General features: G+C 47.0%; 1 protein-coding gene across 1 annotated transcript; it reads left to right on the top strand.

Annotated features, from left to right (window-relative positions):
• The first annotated feature begins 534 nt into the window (after positions 1-534).
• Positions 535-15784, top strand: LOC149277581 (serine/threonine-protein phosphatase 2B catalytic subunit gamma isoform-like). The gene is made up of 14 exons (XM_089502696.1): positions 535-589; positions 6866-7063; positions 7190-7314; positions 7492-7603; positions 8396-8541; positions 8757-8896; positions 10222-10299; positions 10796-10890; positions 11431-11556; positions 12463-12540; positions 13030-13111; positions 13752-13849; positions 14697-14726; positions 15624-15784. Exons 1-14 carry the CDS (start codon positions 535-537, stop codon positions 15782-15784), a joined length of 1524 nt encoding a protein of 507 aa, XP_089358822.1.
• The last annotated feature ends 7336 nt before the right edge of the window (positions 15785-23120 follow it).

Genomic DNA, 23120 nt, shown 5'->3' with positions numbered 1-23120 from the left:
CGATAGTTTAAAGGGAGAGGCAGTCAGATTATGCGAGAGACAGCTAAGCAAGGAAAGAGACAGCCTGCGAGAGAGACGGTTCTAAGGTGAGATCATTCTTTGGGCAGAAGCAGACTTCCTAGAGAGCCAGCGAAGCCGGGGCAAATAGGTAAATGTGAGAGCAAACGAGACAGACAGGAAGAGCATGACATAGAGATTCTCAAAGAGACAGTCTGGAGAGAGAACTTGGCAGGGCTGTGGATTAGCTGAGAGAGGGTGGCATGTGGGGAATGAGAGTGACAGATCTAAAGATAAAAAGAGACAGCCTGTGAGAGTCAGGAGGTTAGTGAGCAACACAGCCTTTGAGAGAGAGAGAGACCGACATAGACAACCAGAGGCCTTGAGAGTGAGACAGCCTGCCATCTATTATCTGTCAACTAAGGTTTTGAGGTAACCAAGGAGACAGCAGGAAATGGAGAGGAAGTGACAGAGGACTGACAGCACGACTGCCACCTGCCCAACCCGCCAGCGAGACATCCGTGGGCAGAGGGCATCATGTCGGCACCCCAGGTCCAGACCAAGCTGTCCAGCACAGAGCGCCCTGTCAGAGGTACTAAAGCATCCCTTCCATGGCCACGTACCCCCCCCGTGCCCCGCCACCCCCCCCCCTGCACCATTAATGCCTCCATGATTTGACCCTGTCACGCGGACACATAGCGTAACCTTACACATGACGCCACCAACGCTGCCGTGCCCCCCAGTGCCACTATCCCCAAAATGTGCCCCCAGTGCCACCCACATTATCCCTGCTGGGCATAGTGCATGCTGCGGTACCGTCAGCCGTACGTAACGTACACCTGATGCAGATAACCGGAATTCTAATACATAATGAGTAACGGGTGAGCGTGTTATTCCGACTTCAGCGTCGCCGGCACCACACCCTGGGAGAGACAACTTCTGTCACGCCGGCCGCCGGGGATTACAACTCCCAGCCTTTGGCTGCCTGAGTCCGGTGAGAGTTTGAACCCGCAGCATCTCGGCTGACAGTGGTGGTCTCTAAAACCCACCCGTATGTTATAATTCCGATGCGATCGGGTGATTGGAGCCGGTGGACGGTCTACATGTCCGGATGGAGACCATAGGAAGTACGTTGTGTCTCTCTTCCTACAGGGGGTCAGAAGATCTGGAACGATTCTTCTTGGCCTGAGATGGAACTTCATGCCCCCTGCCCACTCGCTTTAGTGAATAATCCCCTTTGTGTAACCATATGATTCTGCCATATAGATAGAAACGCAGTCCATCCACCAGCGGTGGAACCGGAAGGGATGATGTTGCTTTAAGTCTGGTGTAGCGACAGTGATAACCAATAGAGAATTATTACGGGATGGAGCGCTTCCCACGCATGGCCACGCAGTCCAAAGAGACCCGTGGGTCTTCTTGAAGGTGACATGGCCGGGGTGGTCTATGCCCCGGTGACATAGGCAGCGGATATCTATATGTTTTGCAGGCTGTCGTTCCTGTGGCATGTGACGGTGACATAGATAGTGTTGTAAGCTGTCACCGTTACTCCGCGCGTTCGGTTATTTGAGTGCCTGTGGTTATACATAGGATAAGGTCAGGGCCGGGTAACAATCCTTCCCGCTGACCGAATCGCGCACCTGTGCCTTCACACAACTATTTCGACAGGCTGACGGGTCGTCGTCTCTTAGACCCGTCGTGTGAGATGTTATATGGCGGACTCGCGCTACGGTATTTGTGAACCCGAGCGCTTCCTCCTCTCCCGGTGCTTTAGAATCTTAGCTCTATAGAAGGGAACCGGTAAATGTGTCAAAGACCCCCGAGCGGGCGTACTTTAAGGACCTTGCCTTAAAGACAGTTGTGCGCAGGGTAGGCGATCATCTCCGAGCTCCTGATCAGGGGAATCTCTCTCCCCCTCCTCCTCCTCCTCCTCCTCCTCCTCACTAATAGGATTTCCTGCCCTCCTCCTCCCCCACTGGCAGGCTTTTCTGCGAGGTGTGTGCGCTCGCCGCATTACACCGACTCCGTCCCTGTATAATCCTCCGTCTGGTGGGACGGATGAAGCATGGGAACAGGTAACAGCCAGCCCACCCATGACAGGGACGCCACCTCGGGGGCAAAGTCTTTGGAAGAAGAAGAGAGAATCCTTGTAACTCCGCCGCCCGTGCCCCCAGAAGCCGCAGGGGGTGCAATCGGTACGGGGTAGTTAGTATGGTATAGCTTAGTCTTCCTGCACCCAAGCACGTTGTCTCCTGATGTTGTGTACAAAACAATGTGTTAAGTTGCTATCACATCGGTGGTTGTTGCACTCTGGACCCGGGGGTGACGCACGGTAACGGATACCTGTCCGTGGAACGTTCTGTTCCCGGGACTAACACTCCGTAGGTCGCTGACAATGTAGGGTAATTGGTCAATTAAAGACGAGGACGTCGGCCTGGGTGATGAGCCCGTTGGGCGCGTGTCGCCATGCTCTTTATCTCGGGGTACAGCCGGCCGCTGTGGTAAGAATAAAGGCCGGTTATTGAGATTTTAGGTGGTGTTGCCGTTATCAGTACCGGCGCCCGTAGGGCGAGCTCGTGTTTAGCCCTGACGCTAACGCCGACACACCTTGGGTATATTGCCGACGTCCCCGCTCCCTATTGTTCCTATAGGTGACTTGTGCAGGTGGGGCATTCTCAGCGCATTCAGGTCTACACAAAGTGCTTTGTCTAGTGTGTCCGTGCAAGAAGAGCGTCAACTGTTCTAATGGAAATCATACAATCACGTTGCCATGGAAACATTGGATGGGGTGTATAAGTAGCGAATAACGCTTTGGTTATGAACGTACCATCCCCAGGCTGCGGGAAGGTTGCCGTCTTCGCTTCGGGTGAAAGTGACCGTTTCATGGCCGGGTTTAGAGGATCTGGTGATCGGCGCCTGATCTGATTTCCGATAGATCCCCATGACCTACCTTTCCTATTCGCTACTCAGGGAAAATTCACTTTATTCCATCAAAACCTTCTTTGCCCCCTACTTGGGGCAGTCTTTTGAAACCGTTTAACGTAACCTGGCCGCTTGCACGCAGGGACCAACCGTTTGTCTTGTGTTAGCGATTGATCTAATAGGATAAATGCTCGGGGGCGGGGGGGTAGCTGGTACAGACTCTTTAACTGTTGACATACTTTACTGGATTTGGTTACTTTGTATCTTTAGGTTGGACCAATCTACGTAAACGATACGGGCCAGACAAGCAAGCGTAGAGATTTTGTTGTTTTTTGTGGGAGAAAAGAGTGCAGAAAAGTTGGGCACCGTGAATAAAACATTAGAGCGGGGCCGTGCAAGTTTGGATAAACTACAGAAGTTCAGGTGGTCATTTTGCCCCCCGGTTTCTAGTACCCCTAGATGTGTGGTTTTTTTTTTAGCCCAGGTCCATCAGCTACAGCTTCAGTTGTTGTTCTGTCCGTTATTAATTACACGAGGGGATCCTGGAATTATGTAATATTAGGGGTCTTTCTGACTGGCCCTTTGCCCCGTTATGTGTGTCCCATCCCGTTGGAACTACCCATAGTACCGGATCGGTTGGCTGCAGCGCCGGGCTGACCCGTTCACCGTTTCTCGGTTGTAGGTTCTGTTTGCTGCTTGGTACCCCGATTCTGGCCCGTTAGGATTGAATCCGCCGTTCAGTACCGGCCGCAAAATAGATACGTCACTGGATCAATCATCGCTGTCGGCAATGGACAATTTTCAGAAGCCCAGGTAGTCCTGGCTCCCAAATCGTCGGGGATGAATTCATTATTTGGAATAATACGTCCTTTGCTCACAGAAAGCCCTTCTTTATTAATTGCGGGAGCTTTTTTCCAATTTGTGCCCCCTTTACCCAGCATTGGGCAGACCTCCCAGGGCTTGTACGATGTTAGAAGAGCGGGGGCAGCGAGTTTGAGTGTTTATGTGCGTCCGAGATGTGGCCCTTTTCATGGAGGTTCTGCTTCCACTGCGGTAAAATCCGTTGTGTTTCTCAGTCTCGCTATAACCTTTCAAGGGTTAAATTAGATCCCATTCACCTTACACCGTGATATCTGAGCCGTTAAAGGGTTGTGGATACTATGCGTTGACCTCTGTTGGGTGTGGTAGGGCCGTTTAAACTAGGGCTGCAGAGATCTAGCGTTTGTTTCTGTCATCCCTGTCTATGAAGGGGTGTGTGAATGTAATTAGCATGGGTGTAAGAATGAAGCTGGATTATGGCACCTCTGACCAGGTGAAATCCGCTGACATGCCCCAATTACTGGGATCACCAGAGAGAGAGAGCGGCACCGAGTACAACCGCATGGATCTGCGTGCACAGCTACGTACATATAGAATATAAATATATATATATATATATATATATATATATATATATACACTATACATGTCATTGTGTACGGGGCATATATACAGGGCTGAGAGCGGTCACTGCGCATCGACAATCCTATATAGTAAAGAATCATCGTATTTATGATTCCTACATTTAATGAGCTGATGCCCCCCAGGTTGGAAAGTGGAGGCCTGCGAGAGTGATGCCCCCCCCCCCCAGCCGGAAGCTGTAGGAGACCCGATTCTTTTCATGTACCTGTGAGGTCCACAGCTGTTTCGATATTTTTTTTTTTTCTTGCTAATGGCGACAATAACAAGATAATTACCAAAGAGCGTTCTGTTTGGGTGGGTTGGATGTGAGAAGGCCGACGACCTGACAGGTGAACCCCCCGCAATGTACCAAAGCTGTGATCAGCACCGTTTTTGGGCACCATCTTTAAAAGACTAAAAATATGATATTTAGATGGCAACCTAATTAGATTCTAGAACATTATATTTTAAGGAATGTATCACAAATTCCATCACAGGCTTCTAGTATTTATACCTTAAACTGCTGTTGGGATCAGCGTCGTTCTGGGTATGAGAGAGGGTTTATGAATGAGAGCGGGTTTATGAATAAGATTGTCATAAAATCCATTATTTTTCTTCTTAAAGAAATACCTATTGGTGATCCTCAACATCACATGAAATCTCACCAGATGTGTATTAATGTTCCCCTCCTCTCCCGATTAGCAACATTTCTTTCATTAATTGCTGCAATATGTGTGTGTGTATCTATATATATGTGTGTGTGTGTGTGTGTGTATCTATATATATATGTGTGTGTGTGTATGTATCTATATATATAACATGCTAGATATATACCTCTTTTGGCAGATAAATCCTGTTTTTGATTCTACTATGGATAAACATGCAGCATTAGGGTATTTAGGGTATTCTTTAGTAAGGCCTCCGGTGATAACTCCCAAGCGCTTGACCCTCTCAGGCCACCATCATGGGCTCTTCCAAGCAGCTGAATAACACACGCTAATAAAACACATACTGGATTATGTTGCTTGCACGCTTCACATTCCTTCTTTGTATGACGTCATGTCTGGCTGTAAGTAATTTATGATGTCACCCAGCTGTCTGGATTGGAAGCAGCGATCATACTCTTCGGAAATGGCTGTATGTTTTATCCCTTGCTGTTGCACCTGACTATGGCTGGTCCCATATAGGACATGTGATGAGAATCCCGAATCATGTCCTTGGGACCTGGACCTGGGCCGGTGCGTGTCCTGAGCCCGCGGTGCCACGTCCGGGCACCAGCGTGTTATTACCCACGCCGTTTCCGCGCAGCGTTCTGTGCCTCGCCTGCCCGGCTGCACGCTCCTCTAACCCCCCCCCCCACACACACGTACGCTCGTTCGGTGCGGGCGGCCATGTCTTCTGTGGGCTGATCCTCTTCCTGCCATGTAATTAGCCCCCTGCTCCTCGCACGCTGACAGCCCCTTGGCATTGCCACAGAAACTGCACAGACATACCCTATATTTGGGAACGCGGCGTTCCTCTGCGTACGGCTTTGGCTTTCGTGTAGACGCGCGTCTCCGTGCGAATGGCTTTGAGTAGCTGCGAGGATTAGTGATGCGTATAAAATACATTTCCATGCGTGACTTTCTCAGCTCTTTATAATATATCCAGACGCCTGCTTTCAAAAAAAAAATAAAAAATGCTGATTGCGGAAAAATATATACAAAAGGGAGGCTCCCAGATGTCTTAATCTAACAAATTGGATTAAATCATGGAAGGCACCGAAGTGCATATTTTATCTTTAATAACTTCATTTAGACAAGATGAGACGGCAGATAAGACTCATTCAGTCCTTGGTTTCTTCTCGGATTCAGGATAGCTTCATGCCTGTCCCATGCATTTTTAAGTTCTGTCACTGTATTAGCCTCTACCACCTCGGCTGGGAGGCTGTTCCGTTTATCTAGCACCCTTTTTGTAAAGTAAAACTTTTTGAAGCCTCTGACCCTCTAGTTTTAGATCAGGAACCTTTGTTCTAACATTTCTTCTGAAAGAAACTTCCCTTGTGTACTTGGTTAAATCCCTTTAAATTTGGGTCGTGCCGTGACAGTTGCGTGTTATCTTTGCGGTTTTACATACAGCATGCGCAGTCCACATGAATTTACATGGTGATTAGCAGGGAAGACAGGTGTGCACGCCAAAAACCTCACACGGGAGGTATTTTACACTGGCTGACCTGCTCAGCGGGGAGAAAGCCGCCTCCTGAAACCGGATCTGGGTCTGACACCGGCTGCGCGAGCCACCGAGACGCCCGGAGTGCCGGGTCCTGCGGGGACTTGAACTGGGTTTAGAAACAGTTTATTATGGCGGTTTTGGTACAGATCCTCGTTCATACAGCGGCACTTTTCTCTTGTGTATAGGGTGGGTCCCCTGTATTTCCCCCATTCATTCCTCCGCGCCTTCTTTTGTAGCTGACCATATTGACCACCTTGGTCTTCACTTGCTGTCCAACTCCCTCCTTACCTTCCAGCCGTTCCTTTCCCTCCCACGCGCTGCCTGTCCGTGAATGAGGTGTTTGTAGAAGGACGCCCGCAGCTGGAGACCCTAAAAAATCATCTGATTAAGGAAGGACGACTGGAGGAGGAAGCCGCCCTGCGTATTATAAGAGAGGGTGCAGCCATCCTGCGCCATGAGAAGACTATGCTGGAGGTGGAGGCCCCAATCACAGGTTACTTGCTATATTACAACCTTTGTCTGATATCTTAGTTCCTCTTATCCTTATCACATCAGCAATCATTCCCATGGTTAAAACGTTGGCTCTTGCCCCATTCCCTGTTTTGTTTTCTTTCTTCAGTATGTGGTGACATTCATGGACAGTTCTTTGACCTTATGAAGTTGTTTGAGGTTGGCGGCTCCCCTCATACTACACGCTACCTCTTTTTGGGGGACTATGTGGACCGAGGATACTTCAGTATTGAGGTCAGTCTTTCATCTCTTTGTTGTGTAGACAAAATAGATGCTTATGTTATCAACAGGGTTGCACAGAACGTTCAATGTCCATGGATGGGTCAGAAGCTTCACCAGAGAGGGACCTTTATGTCATGTGGCACACAGCAGCTGTAGATGGTTTGTCTTTAATGTTGTTTTTCTCTGTAGTGTGTCCTGTATCTCTGGAGCTTAAAAATCATTCACCCCAAGACCCTGTTCCTTCTACGAGGGAACCATGAGTGCCGACATTTAACCGAGTACTTCACCTTCAAGCAAGAATGTGAGTATCCAGCTGTGCAGGCATCGGTCATGCTTCACCACGGCTCCCCAATCTTCGGCTTCTTCTGTCTGTGAATTGCACGGTCCTCTTTCCGCTCCACTTATAAATAAACCTTGTCTCCATGCTTCTCCATGTTGTACTCTACCACGTCTCCACCTCATCCCTCCATATTTATTAGACTCCTTTTATCTGTTCCGTTGGAAAGTTTTAGAGCAAGGTTTCGGAACACTCATGAAGAACTGTATAGGGTGACTTTGTGGTCCTTTTGTGTTATGTTTGAACTTGGTCACCCATTTTGTCGGCCTCCTTGTCGGAGCTGCAGTCTCCTCCCGAAGTATATATTCTTGAGCGCTGTAGTTTTTGGGTTCCTGTGTAGGCAGAAGGCGAGGGTCTCATCAGCAGCCCACAAATCCCAGCCTATACTCCACCCTTCTGGGCCAAACTGCGACCACTTTCTATCCCTCGCCTGCCACCGTTTACTGCTATGGCAATCCCACAGACCGCTTCAAAGACATTTAAAGCCCACGTGAGTGTCCCGAGTGGCAGCTGCCACATTAACCCACAGCTTTTGGCCCTCGCAAAGCTGTTTAGGCATAAGGAGGGTTCCGCAGAGAATTAATCATATGTAGGTTTTGAAAGCCGCACACAACGACATGTGTGAATGCTTGTGTATAAAACACGCTGAGCTGCATGTCTATAAAGCAACGTGTCTGATTCACAGATGTGTGGCTATCACCTCCTCCGTCTCTATAATGTTGACTTTTCGTCTGACTCCCCTCTGCTTTCCCTCAGGTAAGATTAAGTATTCAGAGCGAGTGTACGACGCGTGTATGGATGCCTTTGATTGCCTCCCGCTGGCAGCTCTACTCAACCAGCAGTTCCTCTGTGTCCACGGGGGCCTGTCGCCCGAAATAACGTGCTTGGATGACATCAGGAAGGTGAGACGCTCGTAGAACCCCAGAGACGTTCTTAACGTCGGAGGGTACAATGATGTGGCCGGTGGATACGATTCGTATGACAATGTGTTGTGGGGTGTAAATGGTTGCGTGTAATGCTCCCGTAGATCTGGGTCGTCGGGTCTGTAAGCGTGAAGCAGATCGTTGTCTGGTTGATACATTCTTACAACTGCCTTATTTTCTCTCCCCTTCCTCAGTTAGATAGATTTAAGGAGCCCCCTGCCTTCGGCCCCATGTGTGACCTGCTGTGGTCCGATCCGGCTGAGGATTATGGGAATGAAAAGACATTAGAACACTTCACCCACAACACCGTGCGGGGCTGCTCCTACTTCTATAGGTAACGTTTAACAGCTTTCCTTAAGAGTTCTTCTTCCTATAGTCACCGTAAGGTTTTTTTTTTTTTTTTAAATGTATCTAATTAGGGCTGCAACAACTAATCGATAAAATCGATAATGAAAATCGTTGCCAACGAATTTCATTATCGATTAGTTGAATCGATTTTTATCGATTATAAAATGAGGAGGGCAGCGTGGCATGTCTGGGAGGCAGCGTGGCATGTCTGGGGAGGATGGAGTGGTGTATCAGGGGGTATAAGGCGTATCAGGCACAGTGGAATATGTGAGAGGCAGCGTGGAGTGGCATATGTGGGAGGCAGCGTGGCATATGTGGGAGGCAGCGTGGAGTGGTATATGTGGGAGGCAGCGTGGCATATGTGGGAGGCAGCGTGGAGTGGCATATGTGGGAGGCAGCGTGGAGTGGCATATGTGGGAGGCAGCGTGGAGTGGTATATGTGAGAGGCAGCGTGGAGTGGCATATGTGGGAGGCAGCGTGGCATATGTGGGAGGCAGCGTGGCATATGTGGGAGGCAGCGTGGAGTGGCATATGTGGGAGGCAGCGTGGAGTGGCATATGTGGGAGGCAGCGTGGAGTGGCATATGTGGGAGGCAGCGTGGAGTGGCATATGTGGGAGGCAGCGTGGAGTGGCATATGTGGGAGGCAGAGTGGAGTGGTATATGTGGGAGGCAGAGTGGAGTGGTATATGTGGGAGGCAGAGTGGAGTGGTATATGTGGGGGGCAGAGTGGAGTGGTATATGTGGGAGGCAGAGTGGAGTGGTATATGTGGGAGGCAGAGTGGAGTGGAATATGTGGGGGGCAGAGTGGAGTGGTATATGTGGGGGGCAGAGTGGAGTGGCACATGTGGGAGGTGGAGTGGTATATGTGGGAGGCAGAGTGGAGTGGCATGTCTGGGAGGCAGCGTGGCAAGCCTGTGCTCAAATGTGCATAAATTGGTTGGGAAATAAAGACAAGAAATGCATTTTATCAGTTTTTTTTTTTTATTCTGCGTTTGTATTTAACATCATTTGTTTATTAAATTATTTTAAATAAATGAAAAATGTACATTTTTTTTTATCCGATTAATCGATTAATCGAAAAAATAATCGGCCAACTAATCGATTATGAAAATAATCGTTAGTTGCAGCCCTATATCTAATACTTTTTTCTCCTAATATTATTTTTTTTTCTTTTTTTTCTTTCTATTGTTGATTGGTAAAGCTCAATGAGACAAACAGACAAACTGAGCTGTGAAACGTTTAGTTAATAGTTAATTTTGGGACTTTCGTTAGGGAAATGGATCATTTGTTAACCTCCTTGTCGTTTTCAGCTATCCTGCCGTCTGTGAGTTTCTGCAGAGCAACAACCTCCTGTCGGTGATCCGGGCCCATGAAGCACAGGACGCTGGGTAATTATCTCGCTTTGTGGTTATTCCTATGGCTTTGTGCTCAAAGATCGCGTGGCTTTGGGACCCGCTTCTCTGTGTCGACAGATCTCGGAGTAGCGCCTGATGGTAGAAGGATTCCCTCCCTGCATTAGCCCCTCTAACACTTCTGCTGGGAGGCAGTTCCACCTGTCGACCACCCTCTCTGTAACGTAATGATGGCACAAATCCCATCTTTTTTCAGCATGGGCGCATACAAAGTGACTTGTGGGTTGTGTTTAAGCAGAAATGTAAAGCTAGTTAACTGGTAGTTAACTCCTGGAAGTAGAGATGCTAGAATTACAGATTGTGCATCCTTTGATCTCTCCCGGTGGCTCTTAAATAGAAGTTAATGAAATGTATATAGATTGGGGGTGAGGCTGATCATGGCGGAGGTGATTCTACTGGTTCACGGAAGACCATTAGATATGGATTAGCGTTTCCCCAAGACCCACCTGCTGACCCTCGTCTTCATCTCTAGGTATCGCATGTACCGTAAGAGCCAGACCACCGGGTTTCCCTCCCTCATCACCATCTTCTCTGCACCAAATTACCTTGATGTATACAACAATAAAGGTGAGACGTGGCGGCTCACTGATGGGCAATGCGGCCCCCATTCCTTATAGTTTGAGTGGGTAGTTGTCTCTGCCGCTGTCTATATTGTGCGTGTGTGTGTATATATATGTGTATATGTGTGTGTGTGTGTGTGTATGTGTATATATATATATATATATGTGTGTGTGTGTGGGGGGGAGGGTGGGATGGAAAGTGGTGGGTGGAAGGCTGCTGGACATGCTGCTATTTAAATGGCCCAGCTTTGTTATTTATTGTCCTGATGAAGGTCTTCCCTGCGCATGGCAACACGTCTTTTTGAGGGAGAAGCTGGCTATACCGCTGCGCTCCCTCACTTTGCGTATAGGGGAGAAGGTCCCGGCCTGTTGTATGTTGCTGTGTGTGATGTGTGTACCTGAGTTAGAAGCAACATGGATGTTACAGCATGGCGTCTCTATTATATGTGGAGAGGGGTCACCGGCATGTATGCGGATGGTCGCGGGGTAAGAGAGGCTGCGCTCTCTTCTGTCTTTTGTCTACATTGATCCCCTCCTCTCTTTGCAGCTGCAGTGTTGAAGTATGAGAATAACGTGATGAATATTCGTCAGTTTAATTGTTCTCCGCACCCCTACTGGCTGCCAAACTTTATGGACGTGTTCACCTGGTCTTTGCCCTTTGTTGGGGAGAAAGGTAAAAATCACAGCTCGGACATAATGTTCTATGGCGTTCCCCCGTTCCACTTGGAGTTTAATGAGTACACCGGCCGCCTAATAAACCCATCTTGGCTCTCAGTCCATCTATTACACGGCGGATGGAGTCATGACTGATGAACTGAACCTAGACGGCCATTGATAGTAGCCAAGGTCCAGGCTTTCGTTCTCTAGAGCCATCACGGAACCTCTTGGGGCGTCTGTATGAAGCAGTTTGTTCACTTCTTTTTTTGGAACATAGGTCGTTTTCAACGATACCGGATAATATGGAATTTCCTTTCTGCTAATTTCCCTGGGTATGGAATTAGCTTCTGAAGTCCCTTAAAGTAACACCTCGAGCAGGAACACGACCCCCCCTGGAGATCTTCTCTATTTTAATTTCAGGAACCATGGAGTATTTTTTATTTTTTTTATGCAAAGTTACATGTTTTAATTCATATAGTTATGATGCGATCTTGTGATGTCATGTTACCTTTTGGGCCCTGGATCAGAGGCTGTATATAACTGTTTGGGATGTTGCCGCTATCGGCTTTGCTCGTGAGCCCAACATCCTTTCCAGCCAGCAGATCCTTATGTGAATCAATGCAGTAGAAGTGTCTGCTGTTTAACAGATTTGTCAAGCCCTAACCTGGTTTTTGGCAAGTTATAACGCAGGCATTTGTACCTCGGTCCTCCCCGTCCTTTTTAAAGATCGTGGAGTTCTGCTGCATCACCTTCAGGGCTGTTTCAGGTCTACCGGTTTCTTTGTAAATCACGTGTTTGTGCAATTCTCCCATCCTCCGCTGGTAAGCGTTCACTCCGCACGGCACTTTGCTTTTAAGCTTTGATTATAGGTTTGCGACGCCTGTGGCTTCTTTGCTGACATGTATTCTGTTTTGATCCACAGTCACAGAGATGTTAATGAACATCCTGAGTATCTGTTCCGATGACGAGCTGATCTCTGACGGGGAAGACCCTCTGGAAAGTTAGTATCTGTTTCTCCACAACGCAACATGCTTGTTTTCGCTACTTTATTCTGTATATCGGCCCTTTGTTCCTTTCGCAGTCCGAGACGTCCATTATATTTCTTCCTCTGTCTTTATCCGTCTCGCCCCTCCACTTCTGAAATCTCTTCTCTCAAATATGTTTGGTTTCTTCCCTGTCTTTGGTTTCATGTTTTACAAAGAAATCTCATGGTGCTGCCACAACCACAAGGGATTCTGGGTAGGCGCATGCAAATAATGTCAACAACAATCACCTTTTGCCTCTATATCCACTTTATGCATATATTTATATAGAGGCAAAAGGTGATTGTTGTTGACCTTATTTGCATGCGCCTACCCAGAATCCCTTGTGGTTCAGTGGAAGGTTTTTCCATCACCTTTACCCACCATATAACTTATGTAATGTTTTACATGAACTGTATTCTCTTTCTCTCTATCCATCGATGTATATATTAATTTTATTTCACCAGCTGGTGCTTCTGTACGTAAAGAGATTATAAGAAACAAGATTCGGGCGATTGGGAAGATGGCGCGGGTTTTCTCTGTGCTCAGGTGATGTCTTCTTCTCGGTCATCTTTCTTTTCCCACTCCTCTGCCGTATTGTCAAGGTTAGGCTTAACACACAGGCTTTTTTTCAAGACCTATTTAAGAAGGGGCAACGGGTTTTACGACCATTCCAAGAGCATTCCACTCGGGATCATGAGTTGGGTTGGGCTAGATGCCATTTAAATTCAATATAATCTACAGCTCCTCGGCCACATCGGCCATCAATCCTCAAGGCCAACTTTAAAGTAATGATCCTCACAAGAGTAAGAGAAGGCACCCCTGTCTGTGTGAACTCACACACGGGATCTTATCTACCCGGTACAGGGGAAAGCCATTCACCGTAACCCGTGTTGTAGAATGGAATAGTGTCGTGACTATCTGGTCATGGAGTAAGCGTGTGTATGTACCGTGTGTGATCTCATCTGCTTTAACTACATACAAATGCCCTGTGCATGTCAGACCGCTGAGACACGATCTGACCGCTCTAGTCAACGGGAGTATCAGAATTATTGAAAATAATATAAATTTAGCTTTTTATCTTTTTCCTATAATAGAACCAATTGACCAATCCCCTTTCCCAGCTTTGAGGCTTCCGACCCACCTATCGCCTGGTCTTCTCCTAACCTTTTGAGTTTGGGTTTTCTAGGGAGGAAAGTGAGAGCGTCCTAACGCTGAAAGGGCTGACACCCACCGGAACGCTGCCCCAGGGGGTGCTGTCTGGAGGGCGACAGACTCTGGAGAGCGGTAAGTGGCAGCGACGGGGTTGGAGGTGCAGATCTTTGAGGGAGGTGGGCTTCACTGAGATGCTTTTTTAAATCCTGTTGGAGTATTTTAGACACCAAGGTGTTATTTACAACTGATGCATACTTCGGAAAGGACGTCATTCCAGACAATAAGGTTGATTTTTAAACGTGTCCGTCCAGCAGGTGTATTTTCCTGTTTTTGTAAAATTCGGGGGGGGGGGGGGATAAAAAATATTCAGTATTACTTTTATATCTGAAGCCTGGAAAATGGCACTCCGTAATCTCACAATAACTTCTAGATTGTATCACAGAATTTATCTTATCTTTTATATTTTAGGGCCATAATGTTAATTGAGCGTCTTATATAAAGTGAGGAAACCTTATTTAGTGTATTAGATAAACACGACGTGATGTGAATCTTATATCTGGACGGCTACCTAGCAGCGGAGATAAAGTAACAATAGAATTAGGTCAGCCATGCTGGAGTAACCGCACACCCCGCAAGGTATTGAGTGCCAGTCCGACTTTACGCCTTATAAACTAAATTCCGCATCACATCAATAATTTTATGTCCAAAGCCTCACTAGAAATGCATCTTTAATCAAATCAATGCGAGCCTCGTTCATGGTTTCTGCCGGGAACACTTAATTGTCTCGTGACAACTAAGCAGGCACTCATAGGTTGTTGCCACGGAAATGGAAAGCGCTTCTTTCTGTGGTTTTGTGATTAAACCTTCAGATAAAATAATAAAATGTTGCGGATGGGGTCTGGGAACTAGAAGGGGGAGTTACGGATGGTCAGGTTTTCGGCTGCACGACTGACGTCTACTCTTTGGTTTTCTCATGCAGCCACCGTTGAAGCGGTCGAGGCTCAGGAAGGTAAGTTTTATGTCTGCTCCATGATCTGTATCGGACGGCTTCAACTCTGCCTGTATATAAAAGTGTGTGTGTGTGTGTGTGTGTGTATATGTATATATAATATTTATAATTAGTATCCCCAGCATTACAATCCTCCAAAAACATTATCTAATGCACAGCATTGTTACCAGAGCCAAGCTTCAGAGACTGGCTTTGGTAAAAATCAATACTGGCAATGTTTACAAGTTTTAAATAGCTAGGGATCTACTAATCATGTAATTGTTCTTTACTTAAATATTGTTAATTGCCGGATATTTCAAGTTGCCATAGTAACGCCAAACGCAATTGGATAATATTTGAGTGCATAGTTCTCATGAGATAATAAGCCACTTCTTTTCACTGAACAAGGAAGACACAAAAGCACTTTGTCCGCAACAGGAATATAGTGAGATTTTTCATCTTTCTTTCCGCTGCTGTTGGAACTGCGTTGATTTGTTCCGAGACAGGCTGCAGTTTCCTGAGTGAACACACGGGGCGCCAGAGCTGTCTCGATAACTTTATTACAACTAACTTTATTATCACTATTATTTGTCGCAGTACGTAGCGCTGTCATATTCCGCAGCGCTGTATAATCATACTCATTCTGTTCAGGCCAGCGTAGCGGATCTACCCGTGTGTATTCCCTCCCTACCGCTAAAGAGGTTTAACTTATATAGGAATATTATTAACTCTCTCTTTCAATTTTCCTTTCTTTTCTTATGTCTGTTTATCTTTGAATGGAACGCGTGTCGTGTACCAATGCATTCTTTTTAATTGCCATATATGTCTTATCCTATTCCATTGTGGAATGTCCTCGTTCTTACATGATTTGATTTAATCCCCCCCCACACTCCTTTTTGTCTTTGCCTCCAGGTGGAGCCACGCGTGGATTCTCTCCCCAGCATAAGATCCGCAACTTTGAGGAAGCCAGGGGGCTCGATCGCATCAATGAACGCATGCCCCCACGCCGCCCCTCATCCGCCCAGGACCCCAACATCATCTCCACCGACAAGAACAACACCAACAAAAGCCCGCAGTGACGGATCCACCGACGGTACCCGTGACTCCTGGCACAGACTCTCTCCAACATCATCCATGACAATTGCGTGTCTGAGGGCAGGACTCTCACAGCCGGGCTCACTGTCGCAGAGTGTGCGCGCACACATAAACACACGTGATATACCGACGGGAACACGTTACACCCATACTGGAACCATCAGTGTATCCAGGTGCATACATTAAATACATCTGGTTATGTAGGAGCAGTGTATGCACATACTGGATACTGAATATATAAATAATTGACATTATCACCCAGAGCTGGGGAAATAACTGCGCACGCTCACTGCAACCACACATCCACCCCATGCAAGCACTGTGAGCGCACACTCACACTCAGCAACACAACACACACACACAGGGCTGGTGTGTCCTGCAGTTTGTATTCGCTTTGTAAATGTTATTTGCGTTCTATATACATATATATATATTTATACATGTGTAATATAAAGAACCTGTTTTTTTAATGTAGGGTTCGTCTAGCTGCTGCCGCCGCCGCCGCAGCAGCAGCTGCAGTATTGTACCATAACGTGGGGCAGATGTTTCCCCCCCCCCTTTTCTGTACTTCTGTGGTACACAACCCTGCATGGAAACGGTTAAAAAAGAAAAAAAAAATCGGTTTCTGTCAGGAATTGCTGATTGCATACGTATATATATATATATAACAATTTACTGGCGTCCATATCTTGAAGGGGCACTCGTGCCATCCTGTGCACTTTATTGCATACGATAGCCGTGTGGGCCCTTTAAATGTTTGTGTTTTGCTCCTTTGAATTGCGCGGGGGGGGGAATTATGCAGAATGCCACCGTATGCGTTTGCTCCTTTGTGCGCCCCCCAGCAGTGTCCCGTGCAGGAGCCGTGTTTGGCCAAACACATCCCTCCTGCGTGTGATAGACTCCCCTCGCTAGCTCTGTGGATGTTGCGCGCGGGGTGCTATGCAGTGAGCATGCGTGGAAAGCGCTCCGGTTATAAACACGGTGCTCCGACGCCGTGGGGCTACTTTACAAGCCCACCGCTTGCGGCTGAGCTGTCCTTGGTCTGGGCGATTCGGTGACTATCGCTCCAAGATATAGTGGGCTCAGATCCCTTTTTGCCCCCGCTTTATATTTTTTGGGCCGCTGGAGGGTAGACTTGCAATATGACCGACCTCCTCCTACCCCGGCGTCGGACCCGCAATCGTACTGGCATCAGTCGGTATCGGGGGGGTTGTTTTTAGGGCTATCTATCCAGAAACCCTTTGTGAAACAAGGGCTTGGGGCGACACACAGCTGTTACGGCACAAATACCGGGTTACCGATCGGTATTATCTACCCCTTTATGGCTGAAGGACTAGTTCTGCCATGAAGATAACGGCACTCGGGAGATGGGTTACCTTCTGACAATCTTCCCATTTCAGCAGACTAAAGCCACCGAAGAAGGGTGCACCTGCTTTGTAATGGAAACGCATCTCCTGGGGGGGCTTTCTAGTGAGAAATAGCACAATAATTAACCTTTTCATTGCCCTGTTTCCTTTGACACACTGATTTACATATTTTATGCCCCCCATCTATCGCTCCTCTCCTCCCCCACCCCCTTCATTGAATTATTTGCTGAGTTGTCTTGTATTAAAAAAAGAAAAATGTTTTTAAAAAAATATATAAACTTCTTTTCCACAAGAAAATGGAAAAACAACTGTTCAGATTAAACATGGAAATAGTTAAAGCGTGTGTCCGTGGCGTAATCATTCTAAATGGGGTGGGCGCTGCGGCTTGCGGGGGATATAGAGGGTCTGAGGGGGTAACTATCAGTGCCTGCTATGGACATCAGGCGGGTTTGAGGTATAGCATACCTCCCAAATTTCCTGATTTTGAGGGGCAGTCCTGATTTCAGCAGGGAGAGATCCTCTCGCTTTGAAAGCTATGCCGTCGAGTGGGGTAAGTATGGAGAATCGCAGTGTGTGGAATGGCTATGCCAGGAGGGCAGCGTTCATGAAAGATGTCACGTTCTTGGGACCGGAGCATGAGATTCCAAGCTTTGCGGGTTTTTTGTTCTAGCCTGCTTCCATGAGTCTCTGGGCAGACGATTACCCCATTACGTTTCGTAGGTCATCGTGATAGCCATGTTTAGGTCACCAGGCCCTTGGGTGGCACCCCTTTCAGCTATGAAAAGATTTCGCCGAGCAGCGCTATCCTGTGTATAGGGGGGGCTAATAAATGGTATAAAAGATTCCCCAAAATACACAAAGAACCCCCTCACGAGTCAAGAGGTGATTGGAGCTAGATACCTCTTACTACCCCAGTCCCCCCGCTATTACCCGGAACCTGATGTCTATAAAACAGATGCGCCACCAGCAGTTCCTAAAAACATAATGAAGTCAAAGAAACATCCGCAAACTCTCCCGTTAACTCGCCTCTAGGGGGGTAAAAAGCTTTGCTGTAATGAAAGATGATCATATGATAAGAAGTTAATATAAAGTTATAGAATGGTCATTATATATTATATATAAATAGCAAAGGGGTTATTCTGCGCTGAGAGGGGCGGCTGAAGCAAAAAGCATTGGAAAAGTGGGCAGCGCAGGAATAAAGGGAGATATCCAGGGCTTTATATAAACCATAAAAATAATTACTAGTCAATGAAGACCCTGCAAGTCAACATAATGTAAGCTGCATGAAAAATTCAATTCCCCCCCATTTGTGGAGAGTCTAGTCACACCTGGGGATTGTCTGGATTTGTCCCGGAGTCTCCAGATGAAGTCCAGCTTCCCAGGGTCTCCAGGTCAGTTTATTCTTAATTCAGGCAGGCGAGCGGCCACCACTTACTTACTGCCCATTTCCCTCTCCTTGAAGGCTTTTGAGTGCCAGACCCCCCCCCCATTAATGGCTAATGCCCCTATACCATGGGTGTCCAACCTGTGGCCCTCAAGCTGCTGCAGGACTACATCTCCCAAACTCCTCAGCCAGCCCCTTAGCTGAAAGAGAATTATGGGAGATGTAGTCCTATACAAAGCCACTCATCCAGAAGAGGAGATCTCCCGGTAGCTTTCCCTGGGAAGTTCCCCGGCATGCGCGTAGTTGCCCACGTCAGGGCATTGGTGGAATTAATCATCTGTACTGGGATTTACTGTCCAACAATAAACTGCTCTCAAGCAGGGTAATTCATGCCGAGCCGTCAACCACCACACTGGTTCCATTCAATAGAAAGCAGATGTTTTATAAATTCCTCTGCTGGTTCTGATTACGGCCCCTGCTGTTTTCTATAATGTGTGCACACCTACGGATCACATTCATTAACTCCTAAAGCGTATCCATTATTATATTACAGTACAGATTCCTTACAATACATTTATACGTTAAATCAATAGGAAGAATGCATGCTGGGCCGACCTTCACAATGACCCCCATTGTCCGTTCATAATTAGTGTTTGTATAAAGAATGCGCACAAAACACAAAGGTCTGTTCTCTGCGAAAACAATCTAAGCTGCCATTTTTCTATTAGTCATGCATTATTAATGATGATGACAGCGCTCGATAAAGCGCCAGGAAACTTTAAAAGCAGCTAAAAGTGTGTTTTTTTTTTCAATATCCCCCCAAAATTATGAGAAGGCAGCTCGGACGCTAGATGGAACGGGCAGTTTTCTCCAGCACTGACCCAGTTGCCAACAGTAACTCGCTGTTCCGGCATGGAGCGATCCTATTGTTACCCAAATCCGTAGAGAGGCTCTTAAAGAGACAGTCTAACGTCCCTGAAACCCCGTCTAGAGAAGACTGCATATTAAAGGACTTTATGAATTATTTTACATCCTTTCAAAACAAAACAAAATACAAATAAAGCAAACAAATAAAACTATTCTTGCTACTGACTGGCTGCCTATTCAGAACAGAATTGAAATGGCCCAAACTCTCTCGTTCTGATATATATATATATACCTTATATATGTTGAGGCTGTTTTATTGTAGCAGTTACCGTAGTGTTACCGAGATCTGCTACACTAATAAACAGTTACAGTGACCAGAGATGAGATAGTCGGCAGACCTTTACGTCTTCCCGTTGGCAGGAATTATATTGGAATCATCGTAGTTTTGTCTGTGAGTGCGTGTGTGTGAATGAGAGTGTGTGTGTGAATGAGAGTGTGTAAACAGGGAAAAGAAAAAATGTCAGTGCGCTAAGCTAGTCTCAGGCTCAAATAATACAAATGTATAATATGAGGCCTACCAAACAGTGTGAGCATGCTGCAAATACAGTGTGTTGGCTGTACAATGTATACAAAAAACAAAAACCGTCTGCGCTTCTCACCCTAATAAAGTTGGCAACAAATATATAAACATAATATAAATTATTATTATTATTATTATCCTTTATTTATATAGCGCCAACAGTTTACGCAGCGCTTAATACAATACATAAATTCAAGGGATATGACAAGACAAGAATTGACAGACTAAGACAAACCGATACATTTGGTGGAGAGAGCCCTGCTCGCAAGCTTACAATCTAGAGGATATATATATGAGAGGTTTTGGTTATATGAATTGTCCAAAGCATAATTAAGCTCACCCGCCACGTCAAGGCACACTCTCAATAGGGTGAGTGAGCTTGCTGTCCAGGGGTTAAATGGAAGGAGGTTTGATTGCACCTCCCCCAACACATTAATAAGGTTTTGGTAGCCGTATAAACTGCTTTGTGTGCCCACTATGTAGGAGGTGAGAGTAGGTCCTCACCCTATTGAGAGTGTGCATTGACGTGGCGGGTGAGCTTAATTATGCTTTGGCCAATTCATATAACCAAAACCTCTCATTTATATTATGTTTATATATTTGTTGCCTTATAATAAAGTCAATGAATATATATATAGTATATGGATATAGTACATGGATATAGTATATATATATATATATATATAGTACATGGATATAGTATAAATATATAGTACATGAATATAGTACATGGATATAGTATATATATATATATATATAAAAACCCTGTAATGTCTGCACTCAGCTTAACAATTAGCGTTAATTTCAATGCGTCGTTTATAATCATTGTTTCGGGTCACAGTGTAACCCGTTTTTGCGTAACCCTTGATGACGGATTGCGCTGTGACCCGAAAGGTCGATTGTTTTTCTGTAACACGGAATAAACTGATTTTTAAAGTTTGAAAAATACCTGTGAGTGCTCTACATTCTCTATGGACTGTGAATACATACTGTATGTATATATATATACTATATAATTAAATATTTACAACAGATACAGAAAGAATATGACCGGATGCGAGAACACTGCTGTGTAAGGCAGCTTCTTTAATATATATGTTTTCCCCATAGGCACACCTGGGAATGCAGATTCTGGGGTCACACGATCTGACGCTGCAGTGAGCATACATAATACTCCCGGTTGGTGCTTTTGCTACCACTATGTTATGGTCGATATCCCTGCTTGAATGCAGGTGACCGAATCACCACAAGTCAGAGTCTGCATGAGGACCGACCGGTATTGGAGCCGTTTGGGTAACACATTTGGTATATTCACTGTTCAGAATGGGCTATTAAAGGGTTAATGTTCCAAGAGTCTCAGAATCAGCTCATTTAAGGAGTTCCAAGAATGTCAATTTTTGTTGGGCAGCCAGAAAGAGGGGAGAGGTTTGACGTAAAACGGGATGTTCCCATCTACTAACCCCCCCATCTCCCCCCCCCCCGCTTCTTGGGGTCGCTTCTGACGTTCCAGCTAATAGTAAAAGTTACGCAATAACAGAAACGTTTATCGAGAAGTGCGGAGAATCCAGAATCGCCCGGCTAGTGACGGGTAACGGGAAGGAGGGCAGCCGGTTACATGCTTCACTGCTTTAACAACGTGGAGTCACCGCAGAGGGAGGAGGCGACACGCGACGTTCCCTGCGCAACGTTACCTGTCACGCGATGTCTCCGTGTAGTGCCTCCGTGTAGTGCCTCCGTGTCTCCAATGCTTAGATGTTTAGGGCAAAACAAAAAGGGCAATGAACCCCGGCAGATGGAAGAGTTTGGAGGAAACAACGTTCAGCGGGAGCTGCATATAGCTGCTGTGTTTAGTTGATGTGTAGTCGTGGATCGGCGTGGATCGGCGTGGATCGGCGTGGTTTATGTGACGTCTCAGCATCAGGGAGATCTCTAGTGGTTCTTCTTCTGCTCTTCCTCAAGGAGTGCGCATATTTTTCTAGGTATGTATCCCATGTCCGGTACCTGTGTGACAGTAAGTGTGTCCCGTGTCCGGTACCTGTCTGCGTGTTGTACGGTGTGACAGTAAGTGTGTCCGGTACCTGTCTGCGTGTTGTGCGGTGTGACAGTAAGTATGTCCCGTGTCCGGTACCTGTCTGCGTGTTGTACGGTGTGACAGTAAGTGTGTCCCGTGTCCGGTACCTGTCTGCGTGTTGTACGGTGTGACAGTAAGTGTGTCCCGTGTCCGGTACCTGTCTGCGTGTTGTGCGGTGTGACAGTAAGTGTGTCCCGTGTCCGGTACCTGTCTGCGTGTTGTACGGTGTGACAGTAAGTGTGTCCCGTGTCCGGTACCTGTCTGCGTGTTGTGCGGTGTGACAGTAAGTATGTCCCGTGTCCGGTACCTGTCTGCGTGTTGTACGGTGTGACAGTAAGTGTGTCCCGTGTCCGGTACCTGTCTGCGTGTTGTGCGGTGCGACAGTAAGTGTGTCCCCCGTGTCCGGTACCTGTCTGCGTGTTGTACGGTGTGACAGTAAGTGTGTCCCGTGTCCGGTACCTGTCTGCGTGTTGTGCGGTGTGACAGTAAGTGTGTCCCGTGTCCGGTACCTGTCTGCCTGTTTTGCGGTGTGACAGTAAGTGTGTCCGGTACCTGTCTGCGTGTTGTGCGGTGTGACAGTAAGTGTGTCCGGTACCTGTCTGCGTGATGTGCGGTGTGACAGTAAGTGTGTCCCGTGTCCGGTACCTGTCTGCGTGTTGTGCGGTGTGACAGTAAGTGTGTCCCGTGTCCGGTACCTGTCTGCGTGTTGTGCGGTGTGACAGTAAGTGTGTCCCGTGTCCGGTACCTGTCTGCGTGTTGTGCGGTGTGACAGTAAGTGTGTCCCGTGTCCGATACCTGTCTGCGTGTTGTGCAGTGTGACAGTAAGTGTGTCCCGTGTCCGGTACCTGTCTGCGTGTTGTACGGTGTGACAGTAAGTGTGTCCGGTACCTGTCTGCGTGTTGTGCGGTGTGACAGTAAGTGTGTCCCGTGTCCGGTACCTGTCTGCGTGTTGTGCGGTGTGACAGTAAGTGTGTCCCGTGTTCGGTACCTGTCTGCCTGTTGTGCGGTGTGACAGTAAGTGTGTGTCCCGTGTCCGGTACCTGTCTGCGTG

The sequence above is a fragment of the Sceloporus occidentalis genome, unplaced genomic scaffold (genome assembly GCF_023333645.1).
Source record: "Sceloporus occidentalis isolate IW3139 unplaced genomic scaffold, rSceOcc1.0.p SCAF_209, whole genome shotgun sequence".
Lineage (NCBI taxonomy): Eukaryota > Metazoa > Chordata > Lepidosauria > Squamata > Phrynosomatidae > Sceloporus > Sceloporus occidentalis.
The sequence above is the reverse complement of the archived record's forward strand: the minus strand, read 5'-3'. Positions and strand labels throughout refer to the sequence as shown.